General features: G+C 39.0%; 1 protein-coding gene across 3 annotated transcripts in view; it reads left to right on the forward strand.

The window, feature by feature from the left end:
* The window catches only part of LOC111180020 (monocarboxylate transporter 1-like), a 40,396-nt gene extending 25,179 nt beyond the window's left edge, over positions 1–15,217 (forward strand). For all 3 annotated transcript variants that reach the window (XM_022584045.3, XM_022584046.3, XM_089917823.1), the window contains 4 exons: positions 2,064–2,324; positions 3,350–3,493; positions 6,576–7,442; positions 11,204–15,217. In XM_022584045.3, coding sequence (XP_022439753.1) covers positions 2,108–2,324; positions 3,350–3,493; positions 6,576–7,442; positions 11,204–11,457 — 1,482 coding nt within the window. In that variant the 5' untranslated portion in view covers positions 2,064–2,107 and the 3' untranslated portion in view covers positions 11,458–15,217. The remainder of the gene's footprint in view (positions 1–2,063; positions 2,325–3,349; positions 3,494–6,575; positions 7,443–11,203) is intronic.
* The last annotated feature ends 1,519 nt before the right edge of the window (positions 15,218–16,736 follow it).

Here is a 16,736-nt window from a genome sequence, read left to right on the forward strand (position 1 = left end):
GAAGAAAACTGCAAACCATTATCCCTGGTAAATATGGACGTAAAAATCCTCAACAGAATATGAGCAGAGTCCAACAACATAAAATGGGTTATATATCATGACAAATTGGGACTTACCTCAGGAGTGAAGGAATTCATAAATGGTTCAACATATAAAAATCAGTCAAACCATACCATATTAATAGAATAAAGGCCCCAAACCACAAGATCATCTTCATAGACACATAACAATTTGCTACAATCCAATATCCTTCACGATAAAAATACTCAACAACTAGGAATAGAAGGAAGCTTCTCAAACTTAATAAAGGGCATCTATAAAAACCCACAGGTAACATCATACTTAATGGTAAAATACTGAAAACTTCCCTGTAAGGTCAGAAATAAGACAAGGATGTCCACTTTCACCACATGCACTGGAGGTTTTATCCAAGGAAATTAGGCAATGAAAGGAAGATGTAAAACTATCACAGATGACATGATTTTGTAAACAGAAGATCCTAAGGAATCTACACACATATATACATATATATACATAAGTCTATTAGAACTGATAAATGAGTTCAGCAAATTTGCAGGCTGCAAAATTAACATACAAAAATCAATTGTATTTCTAGACACGAGCAATGAAAAATCCAAAAATAAAATTAAGAAAACAGTTCAAATTACCATATCATCAAAAATAATATTCAGGAATAAAATTAATTGCTAATGGGTACAGGGTTTCTTTCTGGGGTGATGAAAATATTCTGATATTAGTGATGATAGTTGTACAGTTTTGTGAATATACTGAAAACCACTGAAATACAAACTTTAAAAGGGTGAATTTTATGATATGTGAATTATATCTCAGTAAAGCTATTATTTAAGCAAATCAATTGTGTCTTTATAAACCAGCAACTAACAGAAAATGATTTTTTTTAAATTACCATCTACAAGAGTAATAAAAGCTACCTTGGAATAAGTCTAACAAAAGTTGTGCATAAAAGTAAATAAATAAATAAAAATAAATAAAAAATTTTAAAAAAGTTGTGCAAACCCTGGGAATTTTATAATTTTATAAAGCTTTTAGAAACTTTACTTCTATAAAAGTTTTATTTAAAAAACCTAGTCTTTTAGCTTCTTAAGCAGAACTCTTCCTAAGAGTTGTTCTTTTTAAATCACTACAGGATCACTTTCTAAATTATATTTGAAGTGTTTAGATTAGTTAGAAGGTGAGCTATTTAAAAGTTGATTTCTATGGATAGGAAGGTAGGATTTGTATTAAAGAGTAAGGAATAGTAAAATATGATATTGTCATTGTTGACCTGTACAGTATTAATACTGTACTACATCATTCCAGGTAATGTTAGGGTGGCCAGAATGAGTATGATAACATATTGTTGGAAGGTTTATTTTGACATAAAATAGAAGCTGGTTTAAGTAAATCAAAGGAGAACTGAATTTCTCTAAAGTAGACTGGTAAACCTTTTAGCTCTCAACTTCTCCTACCTGCTAGTAATTCATAATCACATTGTATTTCTTTTTCTAACTATGTTTTTCACTAATGCTGGGGCTTAAGAAGAAAAGGGGAAATCTTTGGTTTAAAACTACTAGTCTCTGATATCAGGGTTCATTTTTTAAAAAATATTTTATTTATTTGGTTGCGCCCTGTCAGTTGCGGCAGACGGGCTCCTTAGTTGTGGCATGCATGTGGAATCTAGCTCCCTGACCAGGGATTGAACCCAGGCCCCCTGCATTGGGAGCATGGAGTCTTAACCACTGCACCACCAGGGAAGTCCCTCAGTGTTCATTTTGCAGGTTTAAACAGTATTGGTCAGCCATTGTTTGGGAATCTTTCTAGTCACATATTAGTAAAGGAATACCTTAAATCTAAGCAGCTAGATGAAAACCCAACTTTACTGAGCTAACTTTCCAGCCCGTTAAATGAGAATCTAATGTTTGAAATGACCTTTTATTTAGAAAATTGCTATATGCCTTTATTTAATAAATGTAAGGGATTTTATGGGAGTGCTTTGTTATTGACCTACTTGTTATGTACTATTTTAATTTCATACCCTTTAGATATTTGGATTTGAACTGCATTTTAGAATTCATCTTTACTTACAATGCCATCATCAAACGGAGGTCCAGTTGGATACACGCCCCCAGATGGAGGCTGGGGGTGGGCAGTTGTTGTTGGAGCTTTCATTTCCATTGGCTTCTCTTGTGCTTTTGGCAAATCTATTACTGTATTTTACAAAGAGATTGAGGAAATATTTAAAGCCAGCACCAGCGAAGTGTCATGGTTATCTTCCATCGCGTTTGCTGTCATGTATGGTGGAGGTAAGTACTCATGACCTGCTCTTTTAACTTTCAATGGGTAGACAAAAGCTCTGTAGTAAGTGCTTTTTGTTCTTGATGCCCTTATCAGTGAGATATTTGAAATGTTAGTTCTTGGAGTTACGTGATTAGAGTCGTGTTTTTCATTGTCTTTAACAATAAAAGCTACATAGAAGCTGTGTGCTCTGTTAGGTCAGTTATAAAATGGTGTCATTATAAAGGATAACTTCCTTTAAAGATGTGTTTTGTGTTGACTGCTGGGTATAGAAAGGTAATTGATATTTGTACTTTAATCATATACCCTGTAAGCTTGCTAAACTCTTGTTGTTTCCAACAGTTTATTGGTAGATTTTTTTTCAAAAATTTTTGATAGACAAATCTTCTGCAAATACTGATAGTTCGGTTTCTTCATTTCCTTACACCTTTTCCCCCCTGTCTTACTGCTGGCTCGGACCTCCAGTATAATGTTGAAGAAAAGTGGTGATGGTAGGCATTCTTGTTTTGTAGTTCTGTTTTGGTTGTGTTGTTGTTTTCTGTGAGAAATAATACATTTTAGCTAGTTTGTAAACATGCCCTTAAGTCAGCAGTTTGATCAGACTTGCTCATAAATCTCATCGTTCATGTGTTTGCTCTAGATGACCATCTAAAAATTTAAAACAAGCAAACTTGCTACATATATGTGGATAATATCCTAGATACATGAAGAATCCTATAAACACTTATAATCAGGGTATTTGCAGCCTCTTCTGCCTTAAAATAATTAGATTATTGTCTTGCATACTTTAGTTAAAACCCATCTAGTATGTCCTAGATATATAGAAAATGTACAATCAATACTATATGTATTCCATTACACAGACCTGTGACTCTGAAATAAAGATAGAAAGTAATACTCCTTACCACTGTCTTCTGTTTCATCTGTTTATTTTCTGGGGTGGCATCCTGTCATGTTGGTAATGTCATATGCAGGTGTGGATGTGAGGGCTAGGCTTCTCCTCTGTATGACTAAGCTGTTTGTGCTCTCCTAGGTCCTATCAGCAGTATCCTGGTGAATAAATATGGCAGTCGTCCAGTTATGATTGTTGGCGGCTGCTTGTCAGGCTGTGGCTTGATTGCGGCTTCTTTCTGTACCACTGTGCAGGAACTTTACTTGTGTGTTGGAGTCATTGCAGGTGAGTTGCTACTGATGTATTTTCAAGCATTAATTTTTGTGTGGACTATTTATAGCATTAATTTGCCAATTCTTTTGAAAAATGAAAGTTCTTTGTTAGAAAAATTACGAGGTCACTATTTTTTAGAGCTGTTGATACGTTAATTTAAAAAAAGCAAGTCTTTAAAGAAAGTTCTGGCACTTAATCGGTGATTATTTTTATTGACTGAATAAATTGAAAGAGATTCTTTCCTTTCTTCCTTTCTTTCTTCCCTTCCTCCCTCTCTTTCTTTCTTTTCTTTTCTTTCTTTTTTTGTCTTAAGAAAGAAGATAGTGGTAATAGGTAAAAAGTTGTTGAAAGGGAGGTCATTAGCTATTCCCACTCATTTCCCATTCTACCCAAGAAGGAATTGGCTCAAATTAGAGAAAGAGAGGATGTCAGATACAAAGCAGTTTCTGATAGAAAAGACAGATACATTTTCAAGGGATAAAGGGCATTCATGAGGAAACCCCCCTTTCTAATAGCTAAATTAAGAAAATAAAATTGCTGAATATAAATACAATCGACACCCATAGCTCTACAGTTCAGAGAAAACTACCATTAATATTTTGATGCCATATCAACTCATTTTTATATACACACATAGAATTTTTAGAACAAAGAGGGATGGCATTAGTGAAGTCAAACAGAGAAAGACAAATATCATATGATATCACTCATATGTGGAATCTAATTTTTTTAAATGATACAAATGAACTTATTTACTAAACAGAAACAGACTTATAGATATCGAAAACAAACTTATGGTTACCTAAGGAGAAAAGTGGGAGTGGTATAAATCAGGAGCTTGGGATGAACATACACACACTACTATATATAAGATAGATAACCAACGAGCACCTACTTATAGCACAGGGAACTCTATGCTCAATATTCTGTGATAACCTATAAGAGAAAAGAATCTAAAGGAGAATGAATGTATGTATATGTATGACTGAATCACTTTGCTCTATACCTGAAACTAACACAGCACTGTAAATCAACTATACTCCAATACAGTTAAAAATTTTTTTAAAGAGATGAGATTATGTATGTATAATGTTTGTAACCAATTTTTTCACTTAATGATACATCATGTATTATACATAGTTTCTCTATCTCAGTAAATATACTTTAGCAGCGATTATTTTTTCATGGGATAGATGGATATACCATAATTTATTTCACCATTCTCTAATTGCAGGACATTTAGATTGTTTATATTTTCACTCTTAATAAACAGTATTTGCATGATAGTACTTCTGTATACATCTTTGTGAAAATGATAATTTCCTTTGGATAAATTTTTAGAAGAGCAATTACTGGGAAAAAAGCGTTTTGATATCATTGGCCAAATACTCTTTTGGAAAGGTTATAATAATTTACAGTCCCACCTGCAGGACCTGAGATAATGCCAGTAATGGGTATTATCTTTTTGGATCTATACTTTTACTACATTAATTAAATTTTTAAACATTTAGCTATTTTAACTCATTGGATTATTTGAATAACATAAGGAAGGAATAGAACTTTATTTGTTCCCATGTGATTATTCAGCCTGTTCATTATTTCATTTATTAATTCACTCAACAAATACTTATTGAGTCCCTAACTATATGCCAGCACTGGTCCAAGCTCTGTGGGGAGAGCCAACATGACAGGCAAGATTCCCGCTGTTTAGTGGAGGGAAGCAGACAATGAGCAGACCAACAAATAAATGAATAAATAAGAAAAATATTGGGTAGTAATAACTGCTTTGCAAAGACTTAAAACAGAATTTTGATAGAGAAGAATTGAATGGTCCCTAAAGGGAAGGCTTCTCAGAGGTGGTGATTTTAAGTTGAGATCTGAATGAAAGCTAGGAGAAGGCTTTGAGAAAATCTAGAAGAACAGTTACACTTAGCACAAGTAAGAATAGACTGAGATGAGGGCAGGGAGGTAGGTTAGGGCCAAATCATGGGACCTCTTAATCCAGAGTGAAAAGTTATGGACGGGCAGTCATTAGAGAGATCGAAATGTGCAAGCATCCTAACCTGGTTTACCTAGTAGGGAAGCAAGATTGGGAGACCATTTAACAGGTTATTGGGATAGTTACTGTCCCAGCCCCATTAGCTGAAAAATCCATTGTTTCCCTATTAATTTAAATGTATCCTTTGGTTCTGTTTCTGGACTTTCTGCCCACTTTTAGTAATCAATTTTTCTAATTTTGAATAAGTGCCACACTATTCTAATTACCGTAGCTGTACAATATATTTATATATCTGTTAGAGTAGGCCCACCAATTATTTATCCTATTCCAATAGTTCTAATGCATTTGTTCTTCGGGTGTGTTTTAGAGTCATTTTACCTCATTTGAAAAATAAAACACATTGAAATTTTCATAGAAATTTCATTAAATTAATGGATTTACTAAGGTAGTGTTAGCATCTTGACAATGTTTGTTTTACTATCCAAAAACATTTTCTCTCTCTCCCTCCCCCTCCCTCTCTCTTGCTTCCCTTCCTTCTGCCCCTTCTCCTGTCTTGCTTTCTGAATTTATAAGATTCATCTTCTCTCCTTTTTGCTTTCAATTCCTCTGGAAAGCTATTCCTCTGGAAAGCTAAAATTATGAAATAAGACAAAGGATCTTACATTTACTGTTCTTTTTGTTGCTAAAGGATAAAGAATTATTTTTTAAAATATACATTTTTTAGGGACTCTCTGGTGGTCCAAGGTTAAGACTCTGTACTTCCACTGCAAGGGGCCTGGGTTCGATCCCTGGTCGGGGAACTAAGATCCTGCATACCACATGGTGCGGCCAAAAAAAAAAAATATATATATATATATATACACACACATATATAAATATATATACATTTTTTAATTTTATAAATCTAGTATTTGCTGCATAAAGAGACTTTATGTCTGTATTTATTTGATAACAGTCCACTTAATGACCTACTAGTTATAACAGCCTCTCATGATTTTGACCTCTTTCCATTTCATTTCTTTGCCTAGTTAATTAATTCCAGATATGTTTCTGACATTTATTGGAGTATGTGATTCTTTCTTCCCCTCTCGCCAGGTCTTGGGCTTGCCTTCAACTTGAATCCATCTCTGACCATGATTGGCAGGTATTTCTACAAGAGGCGACCATTAGCAAATGGACTGGCCATGGCAGGCAGCCCTGTGTTCCTCTCCGCCCTGGCCCCCCTCAACCAGGCTCTTTTTGCTGTCTTTGGCTGGAGAGGAAGCTTCCTAATTCTTGGAGGCATCCTACTAAACTGCTGTGTGGCTGGAGCCCTGATGAGACCAATAGGGCCCAAGCCAACCACTGCAGGGAAAGAGAAGTCTAAAGAATCCCTTCAGGAAGCTGGAAAATGTGATGCAAACAAGGGGGCAGGTGATGCAAATACAGAAGTTAATGGCAGAAACCCCCCAAAGGAGAAACAATCCGTTTTCCAAACAGTTAACAAACTTCTGGACTTATCCCTATTCAAACACAGAGGCTTTATGCTGTACCTCTCTGGGAATGTGATAATGTCTTTTGCGCTGGCTACACCTTTAGTCTTTCTTAGTAATTATGCCAAGAGTCAACATCACACTAGTGAGAAGTCTGCCTTCCTTCTTTCCATTCTGGCTTTTGTTGACATGGTAGCCAGACCTTCTATGGGATTTGTAGCCAACACAAAGTGGATAAGACCTCGAATTCAGTATTTTTTTGCTGCTTCTATTATTGCAAATGGAGTGTGTCATATGCTAGTACCCTTATCCTCTAGCTATATAGGGTTCTGTCTTTATGCGGGATTCCTTGGATTTGCTTTTGGGTGGTTTGGCGCCGTATTGTTTGAAACGCTGATGGACCTGGTTGGATCCCAGAGGTTCTCCAGTGCTGTGGGATTGGTGACCATTGTGGAATGCTGTCCTATTCTCCTGGGGCCACCGATTTTAGGTATAGTATGTCTCCCTATTTCTATGGTTCTATTAACATAAAACAGAAGATTAGGAAGGTGACAGAAAGCAGAAATCAGTGAGCTGCTTGACAGTCTTTCTTCGCTTCTGTACCCTCAGTGCTGGCACAATGCTTGGTACAGCATAATTGCTCAAATACTTAATAGAACTGAATTAAAGTGAATCATCAAGCTGAAAGAAGAATAAAAAACTATTACACACTTAAGTATGTATAATGGTTTTTCCTGATAAAAAACCTAATATGTTTATTGTAGAAAAATGTATAACCACCTTTAAAATACTGTTGGTGATTTCTTTTTAATTGTGGAGTTTATCTCAGCAGTAATATTTAAAATAATAACAATAGGTACCAGGTGAGGGCTAACAGTATACCAGGGACTATCCTAGTCATTTTCTATATTCTGTCATATATTACAAGTCTGTGATGTAGGACAATTATTGTTCCCGCTTTATAAATAAAGAAATAGAGGCTTCTAAAAGTGAAATAACTTGTGCAAGATCACACAGCTAGTAAGTGACTATAAAACTTGATGTATTATTCTCTTAAGAATGCTAAATGGTGAATGGGTAAAGAAGATGTGGCACATATATACAATGGACTATTACTCAGCCATAAAAAGAAATGAAACTGAGTTATTTGTAGTGAGGTGGATGGACCTAGAGTCTGTCATACAGAGTGAAGTAAGTCAGAAAGAGAAAAACAAATACCATATGCTAACACATATATATGGAATGTAAAAAAAAAAATGGTTCTGAAGAACCTAGGGGCAGAACAGGAATAAAGACACAGATGTAGAGAATGGACTTGAGGACACAGGGAGGGGGAAGGGTAAGCTGGGACGAAGTGAGAGAGTAGCACTGACATATATACACTATCAAATGTAAAATAGATAGCTAGTGGGAAGCAGCCGCATAGCACAGGGAGATCAGCTCGGTGCTTTGCGACCACCTAGAGGGGTGGGATAGGGAGGGTGGGAGGGAGATGCAAGAGGGAGGGGATATGGGGCTATACGTATGCATATAGCTGATTCACTTTGTTATACAGCAGAAACTAACACAACACTGTAAAGCAATTATACTCCAATAAAGATGTTAAAAAAAAAGAATGCTAAATGGTTTACATTTTTAAATTATTATTAATATAAAATACAACAATAATTTGGACTTCTGGATGTGACTCATGGTTTTGAGATTATGTACTATAAAGTAAGGAAGGATACATAAGTGAAGATCCACTACTGACCTGTCCACCCTCTCTCCTCCCTATATATACCCAAGGAGACTCCAAATCCTGTCCGTTTTTGCTTCCTAAATCTCTTTCTAATCTGCCCGTTTGCTCTCCGTTTGCTCTCCATCACAACTACCACTCTTATCCAAATCTCCTATCTTCTATCAGTAGCCTTCTAATTTTACCCATATCCACCCTAGCTGTTCTTCGTCTCTTAGAACACTCCAGTTGCTTCCCACGTTCTCAGGGTGAAGAGCAAATTCCCTGCTGTGGCCTACTAGGTCCTGCGTGGCCTGGCCCACCTGTGTCTCCAGCCTCATTTCCCACCACTCAGTTTGCTCTCTCTGCTTCTCCTCTCACACCCTGTGCTTCCTCCTACCACCTGCCTTTGCACTCGCTGTTCCCTACCCTGAGCCTTTTCCCATCTCCCTTCTCCTTGATAACTCCTATCCTCCTGTAAGTCTTGGCTAAGTTTACACTTTAAGAAAAGCCTTCCTGGGCTCCCCTGGTGGCGCAGTGGTTAAGAATCCGCCTTCTAATGCAGGGGACACAGGTTCGGGCCCTGGTCCGGGAAGATCCCACGTGCCATGGAGAAACTAAGCCCGTGCTCCACAACTACTGATCCTGTGTTCTAGATCCCACGAGCCACAACTACTGAGCCCGCGTGCCACAACTAATGAAGCCCACACGCCTAGAGATCGTGCTCCGCAACAAGAGAAGCCACTGCAATGAGAAGCCCAAGCACCACAGCCAAGAGTAGCCCCCGCTCACCGCAACTAGAGAAAGCCCGCGCACAGCAACAAAGACCCAACGCAGCCAAAAATAAAAAATTTTTTTTAATTAAAAAAAAAGAAAAGCCTTTCTGACCCTACTTGCTGGTCTAAAACCCCTATTTTCTGCCTTCAAACCTTCCTTGTAGCACTTGTCACAGTCTGTATAGTTATTGGATTAACATTTCTCTTCTCCACTGAGCTGTGGATGTTACCTCCTTTGCTCACCCTTAACTCAGGGCCTAGCAGACCCAGGGCTGTGTGTATATTTAGAGAATCAATAAGTATTGCTGAGCGAGTGATGCCCTGCATTGGAAAACCATATAGAGTCATATTTGAATTGGTTATTATGTCCTTTATATGGGTAGTATTTTCCAAAGTTTATTTCTTTTATTTATTTATTTGGCTGTGTTGGGTCTTAGTTGCGGCACACGGATCTTCATTGTGGCGCTTGGGCGCCCTGGTTGTGGGGCATGGGCTCCAGAGCACGAGGGCTCAGTGGTTGCAGCACACGGGCCCTCTAGTGGCGGCTCGCGGGCTCTAGAGCGTGCAGGCTCAGTAGTTGTGGCGCGCAGACTTAGTTGCCCTGCAGCATGTAGGATCTTAGTTCCCTCACCAGGGATCGAACTGACATCTCCTGCATTGGAAGGTGGATTCTTAACCACTGGACCACCAGGGAAGTCCCTCCAAAGTTTATTTCTTAATACTAGTTTGAGATACTAATACATTTTACTATTACAAGGATTTCATGGCCAAAAAAAGATTGGAAACACCAAAGTAAATAAGTTTCTTTACCTCATAAATAAGTAAATAAGTTTCTTTACCTCATAAAGCCTTTAATAGAAAAGACTATGTGTCATTTCCAAATTTACTTGACTTTGCAAACACTAGGGAGTAACCCTGTAGCACAGAAGTTATGGTGCAGGCCTCAGGGTCAGACTTGCTGGGTTGAATCAGCTAACCTGTTTCACAAGCTTTGTGACCTTGGACGAGTCACTTAAGGTTTCTGTACTTCAGTTTTTCTGTTATACAGTGGGGATTATGATAGAACCTTCCTGTTGTGAGGATTAAGCACTTAGAATGGTGGAAAGGTATTGCCGTTAGTTAATGTTAGCAGAGCGTGAGTGTTCACAGGAACGCCCTTTGGGAAATGCTGATGTCAGAGAAAGTGCATTGGCCTGGGAGACTGGAATTAGCTCTATGGCCTTGGGCAAGACTACTAAACCTCTTTTTTTTTTTTTTTGGGGTACGCGGGCCTCTCACTGTTGTGGCCTCTCCCGTTGCGGAGCACAGGCTCCGGACGCGCAGGCTCAGCGGCCATGGCTCACGGGCCTAGCCGCTCCGCGGCATGTGGGATCTTCCTGGATCAGGGCATGAACCCGTGTCCCCTGCATCGGCAGGCGGACTCTCAACCACTGCGCCACCAGGGAAGCCCCTAAACCTCTTTTGAGCAACAAATTTTTCCATTGAATATTGAGAGGATTGACTCTAGGTGGTCTCTAGGACTTTCCCAATTCAGATTTGCCAAGATTTAATTATTTTCAAGTTACTAAAGATAACAGAATACACAGGGCCGTCCAAAATCAGTTGACATCATAGACAAAAGATCAAATAATTTTGAGCAGTTTCTATTTAGACTAATTTGTCATTTACAAGCTCTTTGAGTGGATCCTTAAGCTTTATTTGGGAAAGGGTATAATTGTTTACCCACATAACTTTTTTTTTTTTTTTGGACATCCTTAGGTCGTCTCAGTGACATATATGGAGACTACAAATATACATACTGGGCATGCGGCATAATCCTTATTGTCTCAGGCATCTATCTCTGCATTGGCATGGGCATCCATTATCAACTTGAGGCAAAAGAACAGAAGGCAGAGGCGAAGCAGAATAAGGAAAGTAAAGAGATGGAACCAAAAGAAGTTATTAAAGCTGCAGAATCTCCAGAACTGAAAGGCACAGAAGCAGGACCCAAAGAGGAGAAACTTTCAGGCTGAAGTCAGAGATAAACAGAAGCTTTGGAGCAAAGATACTTGAAAAATTCTACTGAATCATGTTCTACTCTTGGTGCTAACAGTGGATAGTGGACATTTGTGTGGAAGTCATACCAGGTGTTCCTTGATAGAACTTTTATTTCCTTCCTTTACAACAGTCATAATAAATATGTCACGTCCTTTAGGGGCAGGGGATTTGCAAAAGGTGACAGAAGGAGAAAGCTTCTATTTGAAGTCATATTTATTAAGGTATACCTTAAATACTGTACAAATCCCTTTTATAAGAGTGAAGTTTAATGAATTTTGACACAGGTATTTTGTCAAATAATTACCACACTAATATAGAATATTTCAAACAGCCAAAATAATTCCCTTCTGCTCCTTTGCAGTTAGTCCCCTCCCCTTAACTATAGCCCCTGGCAGCCACTGCTCTGACTTCTGTCCCCTATAGTTTTGTCTTTTCCAGAATGGAACAAATGGAATCACATAGTATGTAACTATTGGCACAATAGTGTATATATATGGTCTTTATCCTCAGTTCCTGGTATACAGCTCCTAGAAGCCTTGGAATCTCTGCAGTGATAAGAGTATCTTTTGCATGCTAATTAGGTGACTGGTGGCTGGAGACCCCTTTCTTAACTTCAGGATAGGGGCTAGTCTCCAAAAAGGCCAAAGCATGATTGGAGGGTTGGAACTTTCAGCCCCATCCTCTGACCCCTGAGAAGGGGAGAGGGGCTGGAAGTTGGGTTCAATTATTAATGTCCAGTGATATAATCAATCATGCCTATGTAATAAAACCCCCTAAACTACAGAGAGCTTCCTGGCTGGTGAATACTTTGAGGTACTGGGAGAGTAGTGTGCCCAGAGAGGGCATGGAAGCTCCCTACCTCCCCTCCCCACCATATTTTACCCTATGCATCTCTTCCATCTGGCTGTTCTGAATTGTATCCTTTATAATAAATCAGTGAAAGTAAGCAAAGTGTTTCCTGAGTTCTGTGATCCATTCTAGTAAATTATCAAACTTGATGAAGGAGTCATGGGAACTCCCAATTTATAGCTGATTGGTCACAAGTACAGGTGGCAACCCGGGACTTGAGACTGGAATCTGAAGTGAGGGCAGTCTTGTGAGACTAAGCCTTTAAATCTGTGGAATCTGACACTAACTCGGAGTACTTTATGTCAGAATTGAATTGAACTGTAGGACACCCAGTCGGTGTCTGGAGAGTTGGCGCAATGGTTGTTGGTATGGAAATAACCCACACATTTGGTGTCAGAAGTGTTGTGAGTAAAAGCAGTTGGGAGTAGCCTTTTGTGTCTGGCTTCTTTCACAATAGCATAATGTTTTATGGTTCATCCATGTGGTTGTATTTTTCAGTAGTTCATTGCTTTTTATTGCTGAGCAGTATTTCTTTGTATAGATGTACCATAATTTGTATAGCCATCCACCAGTTGGACATTTGAGCTTTGTTCTAAGTAAAGATGCTATAAACATTCACATAGAGATCTGTGCAGACATATGCTTTCATTTCTCTGGGGTAAATGCCTAGGATTGGAGTTACTGGGTCATATGGCAAGTGCGTGTTTAACTTTGTAAGAAACTATCAAACTCTTTTCTCTGTAGCTACACCATTTGGTAATCCCACTAGCGATGTATGAAAATTCTAGCTGTTCTACATCCTTGTCAGCACTTGGCATTGCCGATCTTTTTAACTTTCCCGTTCTAGTTGGTATGTAGTGTGTGACATTTCCCTGAACATTAAAGATGTTGACCATTTTTCCATGTGCTGTCCTCTGTATATTTTTAGAGAAGGTGTTTTTGTTTTTTTGGGGGGGGCTGTGCTGCATGGCATGTGGGATCTCAGTTCCCTGACCAGGGACTGAACCCGTGTCCCCTGCAGTAGAAGTGTGGAGTCCTAACCACTGGACTGCCAGGGAATTCCTGAGAAGGTTTATTTTTTAATCCCGACATTTAACAGTCTTAAAAATATTTAGGTGCCTTGAGGTTTTGTCCTTCAAACTCTTTAGGTGACTTTTCCTGGCATATCTGACAGTGAAATGAACAATATTTTTGAACACCCTTAAATGTGTAGCAGTGTATTTAAATAGATGGTTATGAAGTCTAATTAAATAGATGGTTATGAAGATGCTATATGAAGTCTAATAGCATGGAACGATCCTTCTGTTATAAGCATGACACAATGTTACGTTAAAAAAGCAGAACACAAACTAGATAAGTATATGTAATATACTCTCAGGGAAAAAAAAGAGGAAAGAGATAAACACAAAATTCCAACCACACTTGTGTTGGAATGGTGACTTTTCCCCTATATTCATTTTCCCTAACGTGAATGTGATTGTTATATTTTCACTAATAACAGAGGAAAAATGAATAGATTTGAAATAGAAGAGTTCTGACAAGAGGCACTTATCTCCTAAGAAAATAAAGCTAATGATTATTATAAACCATTATCTATTTGTTTATCTTTAAGAGTTGCATTCTGGTGAAAGGGAGGCAAGTGTGACATGGAAGTTGAGAGCACAGAGCATGAATAGCCTCAAGGCATGATTTTGCTTGTCCTGGACAAAGCTGTGGAGGGTAGAGTCCACAGGCTGCCTGTGTCAACCATCATTGCTTCCCTCCTGGAGACAGTGCTCTTGGGGACAGCATTCCTGTGGTTCCCCTTCCAGTCATCATTCAGCTGCAAATGCATGTCTAACTCAGGAAGCCAGAGCATTCTGCACTTACCCACATCACAGCGTTATGCTTTTGAACATTATCTTACTGAGAGCAGCATCAGAAAAAAGTACAGTGAGGGACTTCCCTGGTGGTCCAGTGGGTAAGACTCTGTGCTCCCAATGCAGGGGGCCCGGGTTCGATCCCTGGTTGGGGAACTAGATCCCGCATGCATGCCACAGCTGAGTCCGCACACCACAATGAAGATCCCGCATGCCGCAACTAAGACCCGGCACAGCCTAAATAAATATATATTTTTTTTAAAGAAAAGGGTACAATGATGTCACAAAAAGACAGGGTGATGTGGACCAAAGGAGGAAGTCTACCTTTCCATACATCCGCTCAACAGATATTATTGACATTTACCCTAAGTGTCAGTTCTAAGCAGGGTTCTAGGCATTGAAGATTCATTCTGTGTTCCACAGATCTCACTTTCTGGTAGGGGAAGGCAGACAGTTAACAGTAAGTTGTAAGGAAAACAGCAGTTTTCAGAATAGAGCAATGGTTAAAAGATCAGCCCTCATGAAAGAATGCTCAACATCATTAATCATTAGAGAAATGCAAATCAAAACTACAATGAGATATCATCTCACACCAGTCAGCATGGCCATCACCAAAAAATCTAGAAACAGGGCTTCCCTGGTGGTGCAGTGGTTGAGAGTCCGCCTGCTGATGCAGGGGACGCGGGTTCGTGCCCCGGTCCGGGAAGATCCCACATGCCGCGGAGCAGCTGGGCCCGTGAGCCATGGCCGCTGAGCCTGTGCGTCCAGAGCCTGTGCTCTGCAACGGGAGAGGCCACAACAGTGAGAGGCCCGCCTACAGCAAAAAAAAAATAATAATCTAGAAACAATAAATGCTGGAGAGGGTGTGGAGAAAAGGGAACCCTCTCGCACTGCTGGTGGGAATGTGAATTGGTACAGCCACTATGGAGAACAGTATGGAGGTTCCTTAAAAAACTACAAATAGAATTACCATATGACCCAGCAATCCCACTACTGGGCATATACCCTGAGAAAACCATAATTCAAAAAGAGTCGTGTACCAAAATGTTCATTGCAGCTCTATTTACAATAGCCCGGAGATGGAAACAACCTAAGTGCCCATCATCGGATGAATGGATAAAGAAGATGTGGCACATGTATACAATGGAGTATTACTCAGCCATAAAAAGAAATGAAATTGAGCTATTTGTAATGAGGTGGATAGACCTAGAGTCTGTCATACAGAGTGAAGTAAGTCAGAAAGAGAAAGACAAATACTGTATGCTAACACATATATATGGAATTTAAGAAAAAAAAATGTCATGAAGAACCTAGGGGTAAGACAGGAATAAAGACACAGACCTACTAGAGAATGGACTTGAGGATATGGGGAGGGGGAAGGGTGAGCTGTGACAAAGCGAGAGAGAGGCATGGACATATATACACTACCAAATGTAAGGTAGATAGCTAGTGGGAAGCAGCCACATAGCACAGGGAGATCAGCTCGATGCTTTGTGACCGCCTGGAGGGGTGGGATAGGGAGGGTGGGAGGGAGGGAGATGCAAGAGGGAAGAGATATGGGAACATATGTATATGTATAACTGATTCACTTTGTTATAAAGCAGAAACTAACCATTGTAAAGCAATTATACTCTAATAAAGAAGTAAAAAAAAAGATACAAGGAAATAAAAATTTTAAATAAAAATTACTCAAACCCCCCCCCACCAAAAAATAAAAATAGAACTCAGGCCTACCGGACCTACTGAATCACAATCTCCCCAGTGTACTTGTGTACCCATGAATAGTTGAAAGGTACATTTCTACCTCGACATGTCTTTTCTGTCTGAGAAATACACACATTTTATCCAATTTGACATAAATAAAACACTCAAAACCGCAAAAAAAAAATCAGCCTTAATTTATTCATTCATCTAAGCAGTGTTTTTTTTGCGTATCATCTATGTGCCTGACTATTTGCTGGATAGAGGGGATAACAGTGAACAAAATCCAGTTCCTGGAACCCACAGCTTCTAGTCTAGTGGGGAAGACTGCACAGTAAGTGCTGTGATGAGACAGCACATGAAAGGGTTCCTAACTCTACCTTGGGAGGGCCTAGAAAGCCTAAAGGTATATCCACTCTGAGTCTCATAACAGAAGTATAATATAATTGTTGTGAGGATTAAAGTGCCCAGCATATGGTTTTAGTCATTTTAATAATGAAATTGGAATCTACTCACACCGAGCGGTGCAGTGAGGGAAGCGTCAGTATGTTTCATCATTAACCAGAACAACAATGAAAAAGAACTGGTGATAACACTTACATAGTTCATGGTTTACGTAGCCCTTCTACGTGCAGTTGATCATCCAGTCCACACAAAACCCCAGGGAGGTAGCTATAGTTAAAAACAATGCATGTGATATCCTGGATTGGGTCCTGGAACCACGAAAGGACACTAATGGAAAAACTGGTCTGTAGTTAATAGGACTGTGCAGTGTTAACTTCTTAGTTATGACCAATGTTCCACGATTATGAAAGAAATTAACATCAGAGGAAGCAAAATATGTA

Source organism: Delphinapterus leucas, chromosome 1, assembly GCF_059928025.1.
Source record: "Delphinapterus leucas isolate spDelLeu-1000000601 "Yukka" chromosome 1, BTC_Dleu_Yukka2, whole genome shotgun sequence".
Classification (NCBI taxonomy): Eukaryota; Metazoa; Chordata; class Mammalia; order Artiodactyla; family Monodontidae; genus Delphinapterus; species Delphinapterus leucas.